Source organism: Pongo pygmaeus, chromosome 3 (genome assembly GCF_028885625.2).
Source record: "Pongo pygmaeus isolate AG05252 chromosome 3, NHGRI_mPonPyg2-v2.0_pri, whole genome shotgun sequence".
Taxonomy (NCBI): Eukaryota; Metazoa; Chordata; class Mammalia; order Primates; family Hominidae; genus Pongo; species Pongo pygmaeus.
This window is the reverse complement of record NC_072376.2, coordinates 4670576-4686615: the sequence shown is the minus strand read 5'-3', so window position 1 is coordinate 4686615 and position 16040 is coordinate 4670576. Positions and strand designations below refer to the sequence as shown.

The 16040-nt window shown below is 58.8% G+C and overlaps 1 protein-coding gene across 4 annotated transcripts in view; it reads left to right on the top strand.

Moving 5' to 3' along the window:
• The window catches only part of SH3TC1 (SH3 domain and tetratricopeptide repeats 1), a 63052-nt gene that overhangs the window by 11893 nt on the left and 35119 nt on the right, over positions 1–16040 (top strand). For 2 of the 4 annotated variants that reach the window (XR_010125996.1, XM_054485388.2), the window contains exons 1-3: positions 5121–5301; positions 11060–11259; positions 15672–15746. Coding sequence is in view for 2 of the 4 variants with exons in the window: in XM_054485388.2 (XP_054341363.1) it covers positions 11088–11259; positions 15672–15746 (247 nt within the window). In the remaining 2 variants the exon portion in view is untranslated. Of the gene's footprint in view, positions 1–5120; positions 5302–11059; positions 11260–15588; positions 15747–16040 lie in introns of those variants that run through there. The other 2 variants (XM_054485389.2, XM_054485390.2) reach the window with 2 other exon arrangements.

The following is a 16040-nucleotide window of genomic DNA, read 5'->3' as shown; positions in this document are numbered from 1 at the left end:
GGCCTCAGGGAGCCCGGTCAGCACTCAGGGTGTGTGTCCGAGGCTCTGGCAGGAGCTGTCCTGGGACCTTCCAGGTGGATAATTAAAGGGGGCATGGGGAGGCCCTAAAAAGCCACAGCTGAAGGGCGTGGCTGGGGGCTTCACGCTGCTCTGTCCCAGGTGGGCCAGATTTGGGATTTCCTGAAGGAAGGACGCAGGAACAGGTTTGGTCGCTTCTTTGAGTGACCCGGGACAGTCACAGGAAAAGTCTGAAGGCACACTCACTTTTCCCAGGCCGTGGTGGCCATGCCTGCCGCTTCTAGTGCTGGCTAGAAATCGTGTCCCTAGCACCTCGTCTGCCCCAACTCCTGAGCAGCCAAACCCTGGGATGGGAAGCACTTGCTGAAAATGAGCTTGTTCCACACTCAGGGAAAGCCTCTGGTCAGGGTGGCTTGTTTTATTTTCTCTCCAACTCTAACATACCTGTTCAGCAGCTTCCCAGCCCGGAGCAGGCCAGAAGCAGAGAACAGTCTGGTGTAAAAGTTCGGGTGGGGAGATGGAGAAACTCTAAGAGTATCCCCTCACCCTGGCAGTGGGTCACCTTGCCTTATAATTCAGTAAAACACCAGCTGGTCCCAGAGATCAGGAAAGGGACAGAGGAGGGGCGTTGCTTTCCAGAGCACCATCGCAGATTAACACTGGGGCTTGGTGCTTGAAGGAGTGGGTGTTAGGTTCCCTGGAAAACCCCAGACTACTGGGCAGGACTTGCTTCCCGGGGTTTCCGACAATTGAGGACACCACTGCCTTTGTTTCCGGCTGCTCCACACACACCTTAGAAAGCCCCAGAGGGCAGTTGAGGGAGGGGTGAGGAACACAGGTTTGGTGCTGGAAGGACTGGGATCTGGGCTGGTTCTGCTACATAGGAAATGTGTGGCCCTGGGCAGGTCATGCCTCCTCTAGCCCCTCTGTGAATCAGTCCAGTGGGCATCAGGAGACACTCACCAGCAGGCATCAGGAGATACTCACGAGCAGGCAGCAGGAAATACTCACCAGCAGGCATCAGGAGACAGTCAAGCTGGTGGCGCCATCAGCAAGCCCCATGTGATGATAATCCTTGTGAAGGACTGAGCATCTTCTTGGCAAGTGACAATTTGAATTTATTACAACCACATCAGGGAGCAGAACTGTTGAGCTGGAGGGCACTTAGAAATCTCCAAGCCCAACTCTACCATTTGCAAGATGGAGAGACTGAGGCCCAGAGGAGTGACAGATTGTCTCGGGAGAATTGAAGCCTAAGCTGGGGTTCGGACAGGTCCTCTGGCAGGCAGAGCTGTGTGTGCTTCTGCCCCAGCATCTGCAGCCTCCAGGTGGGTGTGCTTGGAAAGCCCCCAGCCCTGAAGGCTCAGGCACCTTCCTCTAGGAGGCCGCTGGGTGTGCTGTGTGGAGTCGGGGTGCTCTGTGCAGTTGGGGAGGCTCTTGGAAAATTCCCCCGGCCTTGGGCCAGAAGTACAGCTGCAGAGACAAACAGGATATGGGGTCTCCAGCCACAGCAGGGGACAATGGCCAGGAGAGGAAATGTCTCCAGACCCGTGTGTGGATGTGGAGCCCGTCTGGGGGCTTTTTTCAACGTAGCTTCCAGAAAAACAAACACAGGGGAAGCCAAGCATCTCTGGTCAGGAGAGGCAATGGGTTCTTTCCACTCTGGAGAAGGGGTGGAGGTGTGAGCAGGCTGGAGAACTGGGGGCACCCGCTTTGAGTCTCAGGTCACAGACGGGAAACTGAGGCCCAGAGGAGGAGGTGCCACAGGCAGGCAGCAAGTTGACACAGGTGGTCTTGGGCGCCGACTCCCTACTTCTCCCCACAGCCCCTTGGGGCCATCATCTGAGCAGGGGCACAGGGCAGCCCCATCCCGTGATGGGGGAGATGGGGCCAGGGTGCTGGTAGGAGGCGCTAACCTCCCAGGGACGTCGGTTCCTCCCCACCTGCCTGTTGAGCGCAGCCCCTCTGTGCTCCTCGCTGGGCCAAGGCTGCGGAGAGGACCCGGCGCGGGCATTTGTTACATGCACAGAATCTCAGTGCAACTGAGCTGTGCACCTGTGCTTGGCTTGTTAGAAAAGTCCTTGAGTCTAATTTAATCTTTACGGTGACTCAGGGCATGGCCACAGAATCTCACGTCCCCACCCGCCTGACACCCAGGGCTACTTGGAGGAAGTGACCACTCCATGAGGTTGTGCTGACGGATGTGTTGGACCCGAGGCACGAATGTGACCCTCGGTGGAGAAGACTCGCTGAGCAGGGGAGGGAGCTGCAGAGGCTACAGGTGGCACTGGTGGGGACGTGGGGAGAGGAAGACCTGGAGGGGTGGGGCAGGGTGATGTTGGGTGCTTCTGTGGGCATCCACAGGTCCTGGGCACTGGGGTGGCAGATGCCTCGGGGGTGGCCATTCACCCAGGAAAGCAGCCCACATGGAGGAGAGGCGGGTGCCCAGAGTTACACCCATTCCACAGGGAAGCTGCCAGGAGAATCCAGCTCCCAAAGTGCTCTGGGCTTCGGCAGTGGGACCTTTGTGAAGGGTGGAAGCATTACCCAGTCCCCTGAGACAGGGGAGGCAGAGGGAGCCGGACAGAGGCCTTCAGCTGGTGGGGGCTGGGCAGGATGAAAGTTGAGCTCTGATGGGAGAAGGAAGGTGGGAGATGGGGCCGGCAGGTGTCTGCAAGGAAGGGTGGGGTGCTGAGGGCTGGAGTCCAGGAGGGGCTTCAGGATGGGGTCCCCAGACCTTGCATCGTCCATCCCCAAGGCCCAAGGAGGGGGCTGGGTTGACACCAGGCTGGATGGACTGCAGGCTGCTGGGGTTGAGGGGCTGTGGTTGGGGCCAATGTTTCCAACCACCGTCCCAGGCCTGCTTCACAGCTTATGTACCGAGCTGACCCCAAAAGGTCCACCCTGAACCTGTGAACCTGACCTTATTTGGAAAAAGAGTCTTTGCAGATGTAATTTCCTTAAGGGTCTCTAGATGAGATCATCTTGGGTTATTTAGGTGGACCCCAAATCCAGTGACAGGGCGCTTAGGGGAGACTGAAGAGGAGACACAGACACAGAGGAGGAGGCTGGGTAAAGACAAAGGCAGAGACTGGAGCGATGCGACCTCCAGCCAGAGCATACCTGGAGCCCCAGAGGCTGGAGCAGGCAGGAAGAGGCCTCCCCTGGAGCTTCCGGAGGGAGCACGGCCCTTCCCACAGCTTGATTTTGAACTTTTGGCCTCCAGAACTGTAAGAGATGACATTTCTGCTGTCTGGAGACCCCGGTTTGTGGCACTCGGTTGTGGCAGCCCCATGAAACTGATAGAGTGACTGCCCCTCGATGATGCCGGAGAGACCACCATTTTCCTCCTCAGACGCAGCCAGGACTGGGGAGCCGCGTCCCCGCAGGGAAGAAGACCTGGTCTGGGAGCTGCGGCCCCTCTGCCTGTGGGTCAGACTTTCAGATTGCTGCCACTGGGGACTCTCTGAAAGTGTCCTTTGGTGCCTCTGAACACCCCCCCCCCCCCAACCATGTGCTCACTGAGCATGTTGGTTGCAAGGAAGGTGGGGCCTGGCCAGGCCGGTCTGGGGAGCCTGGAGGCTGGGCCCCTAAGGGGCTTGGGCCTCACGTGGGCCCTCCTCAAGGTCTTTTTGGGGCAGCGAGGGGATGTGCCTGGGGCATCTGCAGCTGAACTCCAGCTCCCGGGCCCTGGCCTCAGTGGGGAGGAGGGAGGGTGTGACTTGAGGGCTCCCCGTGCAGGATGCAGGGACTTGAGGCAAGTGACGGCCCCTAGGCAGAGCCTGTGATTAGAGAAAGGTGAACAGGACGGGAGGGTGAGGATGAAGGACGCAGGTGTGGGCTGGGAGGGGCTTTGACCTGAGTAGCTCACCTGGGCTGGGAGTTCTCAGCCTGGGGCGACTTCACCCCCAGGGGATCAATATCTGAGCTATGTTTGGCTGTTATGATTAGAGGAGGGGGCTACTGGCATCCAGTGGGTGGAGGCCAGGGACCAGCTAAAACCCTCCAGTGCACAGGACAGCCCCCCGCCCTGCAACAAAGAAGGATGCGGCCCCAAATGTCGGTAGTGCCTTGGTTGAAAAGCCCAGCCCTAAAGCCTTCAGAACCAGTCAGACCTGGTTCCAGTCTTATCTTCCTGTTGGTCACTGGCCTTGGGCATGTCATATTACGTCCCTGAGCCTTAGTTTTCCTGTCTGTGAGATGGATACATTACTATTTAACTTAGGGATTATTCTTGGTTTTATCAAACCAGGTGTGCGTAAAGCACCGACCTATCACAGCATAGGATGGAGGGATCCCTCCCATTCCCACTTCCTAGAGCTGGGCCGGAGCCAGCAGCCCACACCCACCACGTGGGTGCTCACACTCCTGTGTTGACAAGGGCATCAGAGCAGGCAGACTGGCGGGGCCAACAGGGCAATTTGAGTTCAGTTCTGCCTCTTGTCCGAGCTGACGTAAGCCCAGGCGAGGCTTCCTCAGCAGGCAGGGGCAAGATGTGCCTTAGCCTTGGGTCCGCCTGGCCAGGAAGGTTTCTGCTCTCAAACGTGGCTCAGGCCTGGAGACAGTGGGAGGGTAAAGAGGTAGACCCATTGGGACAGGCCAGGCTAGCAAGGAGAGCTTCCGGTGAGGAGGAGGAGAGCCCATCTCTTCCCCTAAATGTTCCCATTGGTGGAGCCAGTGGCCCGGACAGCACCTGGGCAGAGACGGAAGGAACTGCATGTGAGCGTTTGTGTGCATACGTGTGCCTGTCCATGTGTGCACACACTTGTGCTCGTGAGTCTCTGTGTGCCCACGCACATGTGTGTTTGTGTGTCTGCATGCATATGTATGTGTGTGCAGTAAGTGGAAGAGGAACAGAGAGCAGAGCTGAGGCTGGCAGGGCTGGAGGGCCGGTGGCTGGTGGACTTCCCCAATCCCAGCCTGGCGGGGGACTGGGTGCCCCTGGCCTCTACTACAGAGCCTGGGGGCTGGGCAGCGGGCAGGCAGGACAGAGCCTGGAGCCGGTCCAGGAAAGAGCTAATGATCAACTGGCTGCGGTGTCTGTGCAGCCGCCCTGGGCCTGTCTCTCCGTCACTGGCCCTCAGGCGCAGGGAGGAAGCAGGGCAGGAAGCAGGGGGCGGAGGCCGCTGTGCAGTCAGCCCAGCTGTGGGCGGCCCCTGCCTGCTCCATCCAGCTGGAGACAGCCCCGTGGGGCCAGCCAGTGCTGGGCCAGGAGCGGCCACCTGGTTCCTGTGTGCTACGGCCCCGTGGGCCTGGGAGCTGCCTCTGAGGAGCACACCGCAGGTACGGGGGGCTCTGGGGCAGGCGGGGCGTGGACTGGCCGAGCAGGCTGCTGTCTGCCACTCTTGCCACGGTTGGATCTTTACACTTTCTTGAGGACTTTTCTGACCTGTTTGGGATGGGGGTGGAGCGAAACTGCGAGCTGGGGACCTCAGGGAGGTCATCGGCACCCTCAGCAGACCCCACTCAGAGCTCACAGGTGCTGGCAGTGCCAATCCGCAGTGATTGCAGGCAATGATTTCAGCTTTGACAAAGCACCCTTGCTTCTGGGACCTGGCCTGACCCCATGCTGACCCTTGGCGTGAGCAGCCCTGGGGGTCTGGGAACAGAGCCAACCTGTTGCTGGATTCCAAGTCCAGCAGGTCTCAGGTGTGACCCCAGCCCCCGGTTAGCTTGGGCCGCACTGCCAGACCCACCAGGGCGAGCCCGGCACCTCTGAGCCTCACCCGGCACCGCGGTGGCTATAACCGGCCACTCTGATGCTGCCACCTGGGCCTCTTTTCCAACAACCAAATGGACCAGCGACTGGACCAGGGGCTCCAGCCTGAAAATTCCAGGCAGGGCCTGGGCCCAGCCTTCAACTTCAGGTGTGCCGGGGCGTGTGCTCCTGTGTGTGTGCACCCCTGAGACCCCTCTGGGCCTGTGTGTGATCCCCCAGGAGCCGTGGGAGCCCTGCCCTGTCTGTGAAGCGGGAGTTTCCGACCTTTTGCCGTTGACGAGGCTCAGATGAGATGAATAGCAAAGTGACACTGGGGGGAGTTAGTGGTGTCAGCCAGTGCCAGGGCCAGGGGCAGCCTGCATGTGGGCTGGCCACTCAGGGTGTGGCCTCCCAGCACCAGGCAGCGGGGCTGCGGCTGAGCTTGTGGCTGGAGGCAAGCCTGGGCCCGAGTCAGGTTTGGGTTTAGGATGGGTATGTGCGGACTGGGCTCTGACCGCCTGGGTTCAACCCCATCTGTGCTGCTTGGCTGTGTGACCTTGGGCAGGCAGAGTCACCGCAGCTGATGGCTCATCCGTGAAAGGGGCACGGCTGTGCCTCCCTCCTCCAGGTGAGCCGAGGATGCTGTGAGCACCCTGGATGGCCATAATTACGTGACTGTCAATATCGTTGTTGACAGCGATGACAACTATGTCCCGTGTCGGGCGCTGGGCCAGCGTTTTTTGCATGGGGACGTCACTCACTCTTCCAGCAACACGGGTGAGGATGGCCGCACAACACAGAAGAGCAAGGCAGGGCCCAGCAGCGCACGGGTGCACCGGTTTCTCGTGCTGCCAGAGCGCAGGACACAGCCCTCTCGGTTGTGTTCTCTCGCAGCTCTGGTGGTCAGAATTCCGAACTCACGGCTCCTGGGGCGGCTCCTCCCTGCCTCTTCCTGCTCCCTGTGGCTCCGGGTGCTCCTTGGCTGTGATTACATCAGTCCACTCTCCGCCCTGGTGGTCACATGGCCCCTCCCCGGCTCCTGTGTGTGCCTCCGTGTCCTCTCTTTTACAAGGACGCCAGGCACTGGATTTAGGGCCATCCTCATCTGGAACACCCTCATCTCAAGTGAAGGTCGCTTCATCTGCGCTGACCATTTCCAAATACGGCCCCATTCTGAGGTTCCGGAGGGCATGAATTTTGAAAGGACAGTGTCACCCCAGGATGCGAGGTGACAAGCCAACCCTCCGGAGGTGCTTGGTGGCATAGGTGAGGTCTCAGTGGCCCTAGAAGTATTTGTTCCGTAAGAGCCTGGCGAAAGCTTGGCCAAAGCTTCCCAAACCCGTTCAGGGCCGGCCGGGGCCCTCTGCCTCCTTCTTCCAACCCACATTCACCAAACTCTGACTGTGGACCGGGAGCACTGTCCCTTTAACCCACTCGACCCACTTGTGCGGTGTGCGTGCTCATTCTCATTTTCTGGCTGAGTAAATTGAGGCATGGAGAGGCCTCCCAGACACCGGGGTTTGGCCCCACGTCTCCATGTTCTGGAGCCAAACTCCACCCCTTCCTCTGGGGCTGGAGGCTGGCCTGGGGCTGGATCCTGTTCTGACCCATCCAGGGCCCCCCAAGGGTTTGTCCTGATGATAAACTGAACAAACAGGATGAAGGCAGGAAGGAGAGAGTCCTGCCGGCTGCTTGGTGGTCCCCCAGCTGAGTGAGCTGGCCCCTGGGGGCGTCAACACCTGCCCGTGGTTGGGGCCTCTGCTTGTGCAGTGGTGGCTGGGCCTGCAGGGCTGAGGGAGGGGACGCTGAGGAGAAGGCACTCACTTCCTCATCGCCAGGCTCTGCACAGGAACCCCACGCTTAGGGTTGTAACAGTAGGTGGGAAATTCCCTGAGCCTGGAGAGCCCTCCTTTTCTCAGAAGACAGTCTCTGAGCACTAGCTGTGTACCAGGCCCATAGAAGCCCTGGATGCTGTTTCGAACAGGCCCGTTCCTAACCCAGGGGGAGGTGGTGGGCTGGGAGGCGGGGAGGTGGTGGGCTGGGAGGCAGGCAGGTGTCCCGGGCATCAGCCAGTGGATGGAGAAAGGCTGCTGAGACTCCTGCTCTGCCTATAGGGACATAAGACCCGGCTCCTGAGGGACAAAGAGGCAGAGATGGGAGGACGAGGGCTCCGAGGTCAGGCGTTGGGAGCGAAAGACCCCCTAAACCAGGAAGCTCCCATGCCTAGGGAGTGGATTCCAGCGCTTTGTTGAGACACCCCCGTGTGCTTCTGGAGAGGAGACGGAAGACAGCCTGGCCTTGCAGGCAGGGGCTTCCTGGCGCTGCCATACACTTGGGGCCAGGTGGTGGGCACAGGCAGCCACAGGTGCCATGACCGCAGTCCTGCAGAGCAATGAGGAGAAAGCAAAGTCCGAGGCTGGGCGAGGGCAGCAGGGGCATCCTGCACTGCCCCTGAAGGTGCCCAGAGCTCTCCAGGTGTGACCAGGATCCCAGGACATGGAAACAGGGAGGGCGAAGGCCTCAGGCTGCACAGGGCATTGGATCAGTGAGGCTGTGTTCTGCGTCCGCAGTTCCACGCACGCTTCCTCCTTTGGAAAGCAAGTCTCGTGGGCTGCACCCTGCTCCCACTCCTGGGCGAACAGCTTCCCTGGAGGGTCTCTTGGGCGCCTCTTGGCGTCAGATGTCTCCTGATTCACCATTCCCGGCCCCCACAGGTCCCAGTCCCTGCCCCTCAGAGGTGGTTGGGGGGTGGGAAGGATTTGGCCACAAACTGATCAATCAGATTACAGTTGGAGCAGGTGTGCGGGTGGGAGGGGGTGTGCCGGGGCCACCTCACAGCCAGGGGCTGTCGCCTCTGCAAGACTTGCTGGCCCGGGGCTGGTCCGGCTGAGGCCCTGCAGTCTGAGCATCCCCAGGGAGCCTTCCCTGACTGTGGGATTCCCTCCCCGGCCAGGGCTAGGGGACCCTCTCTATGCTTCATAGAACCTGCCTTACGGAACCATCGCTATTCTGTCTAAATTCCCAACTTAGCAGGCCTGGGTCTCCCTCCCTCTGTGTGGGAGGTGGGTGGTTGTTGAAACCAAGGACTTTAGACCGTGGGCTCCTCCTGCCCTGCTCTGCTGATGGAGCCCAAAGTGTGCGGTGAGCTGGGGCCTGGGAGGCCAGTTCTCAGGGTGACAGCCACAGCTGTGGGGGCAGGGGTGGTGGCTGGGCTTACATGACACCCACTCGTCTCTGCCTGCAGCCGACTTGCCCCCCATGAGGGTTTCATCATCCTGTACTAAAAGTTACAGGGGAGTTGCCTCTTGGGGAGCAGCCTCTGTGAAGGGACCTGTTGCCACAGTGGTGGCCCGAGCCGAGAGCAGTGCGGGGAGGGAGGAGGTGCTCGTGGGTGGGAAAAGGCATGGCAGGGATGGCAGCTGCAGTGTGCACTTCTGCTTTGGTCTGACAGGTGTGCGGGTGCGTGTGTGTGTGTGTGCGCGCACGTGCACATAGGCTTGAGAATTGCCTAACCTCTCAGAGTCTCGGTTTCCCCATCTGTACACTGGGGAGGTAGGCCTTCCCTGGGGGTTGCTGGTACCAGGAGGTGTGCCAGTTGGCACCCACTGTCCTGGGACTGTCCTGAGGTCAGTCTTGACCGCCTCTGGGTTTTCAGGCTCAGAGCCTCGGGGGAGGGTTGGGGGTGCTAGGGAAGGAAACCGGGCTCCATCTGTGCTTGATGTATGGTGAGATTTTCCGTGCTGCTGTCTAATGCAGGCTCAGCTGCCCCTGTTTGGTAAAAAACTGAGGTGGGGAAGAAATAAGCCCAGCATCCACGCAGCTCCTGCCTCCCATCTCCCCACCCCTGCGAGACATTCTGAGCAAACACTGGGACAGACTTTGTGGCACGTGGACTTGTCCCCCTGCTCCTGGCTTGAAGCTCCCAGGGGTGCCTCTCTGCCCTTCCCGGGTGCTCGATATCCAGGGCCTCCTGCCTCCCCTTCACAGCCGCGTCCTGTGTCCCTGACTGCAGACCCCACGCACCCCCAACCGCTGCGTGATTTGCCTGTCAGTCCCCTTCCACATTCCCTACCCGGAGACCAGGGTGGAGGTGGGAGATGGGGACAAGGACAGGAGGCTCTGGGGGTTGTCCTGGCAGCTGGCAGACCCCAGCCTCCTGGGCCCATCAGGGCTCTGAGGCCCGGACGGAGGCCCTGGCAAGCCCTGGGTGCCCTGCCCCCCAGCGTCCACCACAAAAGGGGTGACAGGACAGCAGAAGGCCAGACTTGCGCTTCTGCTCCCAGACAGAGGTCAGAGGCGTGGCCGCCCTGGTTCTCCATGCACTGCCTGCAGAGGGGATGTTTGCCGGCCACCGGGGGGCTTCAAGCCAGGAGCAAGGGGATGAGTCCACACACCGGAAAGTCTGTCCCATGTTTGCTCAGAATATCTTGCTGGGCGGGAAGATGGGAGGCAGGAGCTGCGGGGGACACTGGGCTTATTTCTTCCCTACCTCACATTTCACCAAGCAGGGGCAGCGGAGCCTGCGTTAGACAGCAGCAGGGAAAACCTTCTCACCACACATCAGGCACGGACGTAACCCCTTTTCCTTCCTCTGCATCCCCATTGCTCCCCAAGGCTCTGGACTTGAAAACCGCCCTGGCCATGGCGTTCTGGAGGGGCAGGGTGGACCTTTCCCCACTCACAATCAGGGAACAGTGAGGCCCCCCCATGACCAAGCCCTTCCTTTGTGGACAGCAGGGTTCTGACTGTGTGCTTGCCATCCTCCTCTCTTGTTAGCCCCTCTGCCTGAGGCCGGAGCTGAGGAGGACGTGGCTGACCCCGCCCCTGCGGCCGCAGCTGGGGTTTGTCCCCCGTGCACCTCAGCCCTGGCCCAGGCTGCCGTCCCCATGGCCCCTGTGCCTGCTTGTGACTCTGGAAGGGGGACTCTGTGTCCTTCTGTGTCTTCTGACAGGCAACGGAGCACTGTTCCAGGAGCATGGTCTGTCAGGCGTGACGGCCCAGCAAAGAGGCAGTGACTGGCTCCTGAGGAGGGGCCCAAGGCACCCAGGGGTTCTGCCTCGACGGGGAAGGGGCCTCCAGGCAGAAAACAGCGAGAGGAGGCCCCATGGAGGAAGGGAGCACAGCAAACCCGAGATAGGGAGGGGAGGCGCAGCAGCGGTGCGGGATCACGTCTACCACAACACGGTGCACGCTCACCTGCTGCGGTGAGGGGCTCGCTGGATCTGAAAGGTGCAGGCGCTCAGCAACGCTGGTGTTCTCTCCTCTGGACCCGAGCCCTGGACACAACCTCCATGCTGGTTGTGGAGGGGCCACCTCTCCTGACCACACCCCTTCTGTCCACAGGGCCAGGCATGTGAGGCCTCTGCGGGTCATGGAGAACCTCCCTGCTGTGACCACTGAGGAGCTGACCCCCATGAGGAGGGGTCCCGTGGGACCCTCAGGAGGTGGCAGCAGCCGGGACCAGGTCCGGACTGTGGCCATGAGGCCCTCTGTGAGCTGGGAGAAAGCGGGGCCCAAGGAGGCCAAGGCGCCAGTGAGAGGCTGTGAGTTCATTCCACCCTCACCACCCACCCTCCATCCCACCTACTTCTCCACCCCACCCGCCCCATCCATCCATCCCTCACCGCCCTGTCTGCCTCCAGGCCTCTTGGGGCTTGGGCTGGGGCTGGGGTCTGCTCTCCATCACTTCTCGTTTCCCTCCCCCACGTGTGTTTAACAGGAGCCACTGTGCCCGCTGAGTCACTTGAGAGGCCAGGGCCCAGCTCGTGTTTTTCCAGGGACGCGTCAGTGATAACAAAACTGGCAAAGAATGGGGCAGGGGCCTTTGAACCTACATGTTCAGAGACCATTCCAGAAACAGTCCGACGGGTTTGGCCTTGGAACCCCTGAGAGTCCTCAGGATGAGGCATCCTCATTCTCCAGGAGGCACCCAAGGTGCAGAGAGGGAAGGGCCAGGCCAGGCCACCCTGTGTTCAGGGGCTGGGCCAGGACATGCCCCCAGTTTCCTGAATTCCTGGGAAACCTGAAGAGTGGGCTAGGTGATCTCTAGGATCCCCTCTTACTCCCATCCTGAGACCCTGAAGGGGGCGAGGGGAGAGGCAGGGGAGACCAAGGCCTGCACGGCCCCTCCCGGCAGGACACAGCTGCGGCTGTGACCCGTCCCTGGGCCTCCTCTTCCCAGTGTCCAGCCTCAGCCCAGTCTCCTCTTAGCTGCCTGCATCCCTGTCTCGGGATTCCAGGGCTTGGCACGTGGTAGGTGCTTCGTCACTGTTCAAGGGGTTGTTGAGCGAACAATGTGTTTGGACAGTGGCGTGGAAACCTCAGATGCTGTCGCCTGGCTCACAGCCAGGTGTGGGAGTGTTTTATATCTGTGATCTTGCCCTTCCGCATGAGGGTGGAGATGGGAAGGGGTTGATGGCCTCCTGCACTGAATCACAAAGGGGAAGTGGTCTTCAGGTACCGGCATGCCCACCAGGAAGGGTGGCTCAGAGGTTTGGGGTGGGGTCTGGGCCTGGGGAGCCCACCCGGCCATGGAATCGCGTTCCCTCCAGGGCAGGCCTCACGGAAAGGAAGGGGCTGGGCTGTGCCCAGGGCCACGAGTGCACAAGGAGACTGAGATGCGCAGGAGGGCCCTGGCCAGCCTCCCACAGAGCTGCGGGGCCAAGGGAGGAGCTGGGAGCCTCTGAGAAGGGGAGTGGCGGGAGTTGGAAGCCTTTGCCCTGAGTGGCTGGGTGTTTCCTCCTCCAGAGGCTCAGCAAAGCACCGTGGCATCGCCTCTGCCTGGAGCGAATTTCTGTGGACCCAGTGGAGGGGAGCTGAGGAACCTCTCCCTGCTTAGGAGGCTGGATGGGCTGAGGGAAAGCTGGCTTGGGGTGGGGCTCCTCATCAGCTCCTTCACCTCCTTGTCTTCTCTGGACAATTTCAGATAGACATCAAAGGTGGCAAGAAATAGTACAGATAATTCCATTTGCCCATACCCAGCTTCCTTGAATGTTCACATTTTAGGACTTTTACTTTGTGTGTGTACTCGTGTGTGTGTGTGTGTACTCGTGTGTGTGTGTGTGTGTGTGTGTGTGTGTGATTTTCTTCTGATCCTTTTGGGAGTAAATTGCAGATATGATGCCCCTTCATCCTAAAAGGTGTCCATATTTCCTAAAACCAGGACATTCTCTTACATAACCGCGTTGTAATTATTTCAATGTTAATTCCCTGGTTTTAACAACACCATCACCTCATCTACAGGCCTCATTCAGATCTTGCCATTTATCCCAATAATATCTTTTATAGCAAAAAAAACAAAAAAAATTCCTGAGTCACACTTTGTGTTCTGACGTTACCGTGACCTCTCTGAGGTACCTTTTAATCTGGAGGCTGCTGTTTTGAAGGATACAGTTTGGATCTTTTGTAGAATGTCCCTCGATTCGAGTGCAGCTACTATTTGTTCATGATCACATTAGGGATTTGGGCAGGAATTCCGCAGAAGTGATGTTTCTTCAGTGCAGACGATGTCCATTAGTCTCCGGCTGGTGACGCTAATTTTGGTCCCTTGGAGATGGGGCGGCTGCCAGTTCTCTCCGCTGCACAGTTTATTTTTCTCCCCTCTGCAGTTAGTAAGTAGCTGGGGGGACGACACTCTGAAACTGCATGAATATCCTGTTCCTCATCAAACTCATGAAGCGCTATTGTTTCATCATGGGCTGGCCTGGCTGAAATAATCCTTGTGACAGAGGCTGCCAGGCAGTGACTGTCTAATGAGGCAACCCTTCTCGGTTCAGCAATCAGCTTTCAACTATAAGGAAGAACTGTCCCGCTCCCCAGTTATCCATTGATTTATTTCAGCTTAGGCTCACACATCTTTAATTGAGTCTCCAGACTATATACATCATTACCTATTTTGTCATTCAAATCACCCTAGATTTGGGCTTTCTGTGTGTCTACATCCCTCAGTGGCTGTGTCCTCACTTTCTGGGACATGAGATGTTCCAGGCTCATCTTGCACTTTCCCTGCCACAGCCCTGAGATCAGCCGTGTCTCCAGGGAGCCCTGGCTTCTGAACTGGAGGATGGTGTTTAGAAGGTGTCGGGCTGGAACTCTATCAACTTCAATAGGGATGGCATCTCATTCGAGAGACTGAAGAGGAGACCCAGAGCCAGCGACCATGACATAGGGTTGATTGAGAGGACTTACATACAGGGTGGTTCAGCAGTGATGGGCTGGACAGGACCCCTGTGAAAAGCATGCAGCTGATGTAGCATTTTCCCTTAGCACCCACCCTCTGCCATCCTCCACCTGGCAATCCTCATCCAACCCTTCCAAACAAAGGGGCAAGATCTGCATGGCCTGCATTCCCTGTGATGAGCCAGGGGCTCAGATCTTCTTCAGACAGGGAGTGAATCTCCAAGCTGGCTGCTGCTGGATTCTTTAGCTCAAATTCCGAGCACACGTTCTTCTTAGCCCACGGGGGCATCTGCGGGGTGTGTTTTGGTTACTGCTGTCAGGTGCATTGGCCAATGGAGTCGAGATCTGAGTACCACACGCTTCTTTCCATTTGAAATATTTCTTTCTTTTTTTTTTTTTTTGAGATGGAGTCTTGCTCTGTTGCCCAGGCTGGAGTGCAATGGTGCGATCTCGACTCACTACAACCTCTGCCTCCTGGGTTCAAGTGATTCTCCTGCCTCAGCCTCCCGAGTAGCTGGGACTATAGGCGTGTGCCACCCTGCCCGGCTAATTTTTGTATTTTTAGTAGAGATGGGGTTTCCCATGTTGGCCAGGTTGGTCTCGAACTCCTAACCTCAGGTGATCTACCTATCTCAGCCTCCCAAAGTGCTGGGATTACAGGTGTGAGGCACTGCGCCCAGCCCATTCGAGACATTTCTGAGCCCCCACTGCATGCCTAGCTCTGGGCTTGGGCTGGGGCTGCAGAGCAAGTGAGGCCTAGGAATGGGCTCTGGCCACACCAGGTGAGCACACGCCACTGCAGGCGGTCAGCAAACGCTGGTGTGAAGTGAACACCATCGCGATGCAAGGCCCAAGACCACTGTGGCTGAGCTGTGCCCAGGGCTCTCAGTGAGACATCTAGGAGGCTGTGAAGACCGGCCACACAGAAGTTCACTACTCTCTGCTGCAGTTGCGGATTTTCCTAATCAGATCCCCCTGGATCCTGAAGCCTGGATAGAGAAACTGCGCAGGACAGAGATGAAGTGCCCAGGCCAAGATGCAAACTCTGCAGGACCAATGGCCAGAGGGGTGACCCCCAGCAGGGAACCGAGCAGCCAGTAGGGGTCCATGTCCTGGCTCCCACTTGCACAAGCTGTGAGGCTGAGCCCATCTGTGGGCTCAGATAAAGTCCCCCAAAGATGCCCACGTCCTTATCCGCAGGACCTACACCTGCATTACCTCATCCAGCAAAAGGGACTTTGCAGATGTGATCAAAGGCAAGGATCTCGAGATGGAGAGATGATCCCGGATGCTCCAGTGGGCCCTCCATGGAATCACAGGGCCTTTGTAGGAGGAAGGCAGGAGGGAGAGGCAGAAAAGGAGATGCAGTGACAAAGCAGAAGGAGAAGTGGCGGCCACAAGCCGAGGGATGGGTGTGGCCTCTTGAAGGCGAGGAGTGGATTCTCCCCAGAGCCCCTGGGAGGAACAGGGCCCTGTCCACACCCTCACTTTAGCTCTGTGAGGCCCATTGGAACTTGAGAGCAGCGGGATCATACGAGTCGTGTGGTCTTAAGCCTCTGAGTGTGGGGCAGCTTGTCACAGCATGCTGGGAAATGCAGGCAGCTTCCCTCCTTGCTGGGCTCTGGGAAGACTGGGGGAAGGCAGCTGTGGGAAAGGTGGCTCGTGTGGGACAGAACTCACCTCTTTTCTTGCAGAGAGACCTGGAGCGTTTGGCGCCTTCAGAGGAGCCAGGCGTTTGCTTGGTCTCCCCTAATCCTGGGAACCTGCTGTGTTGCAGACGAGCCTCCTCCCGCCCGCGTGGCTGGGCCTGCTGCTGGGACCCCTCCCTGTCAGATAGGAGCTTATCCCACAGGTAAACATCCTGGGCCCTACACAGGGCTTCAGGTTCAAATCCGGGCTGTGCCGCTCCCTGGGCATCCAAGAGTCTAACCCAGGGCTTCTCAAAATGTGGCCTCAGACTTCCCGCCTTAAAATCACGGTGGGAATAGAAAGAGGGGCTTGTTAAGTGTGGATGCCCAGGTCCTGCACCCAGAGGGGGACATGGCCCCTGGGGGCTCCCCTAGGCATCCCTGTGTGCACCTGCACAAACAGGGGACACGGGTCCTGGGGGCTCCGTGGGTGACACCCCGGGGAGGGGCTTCACAGG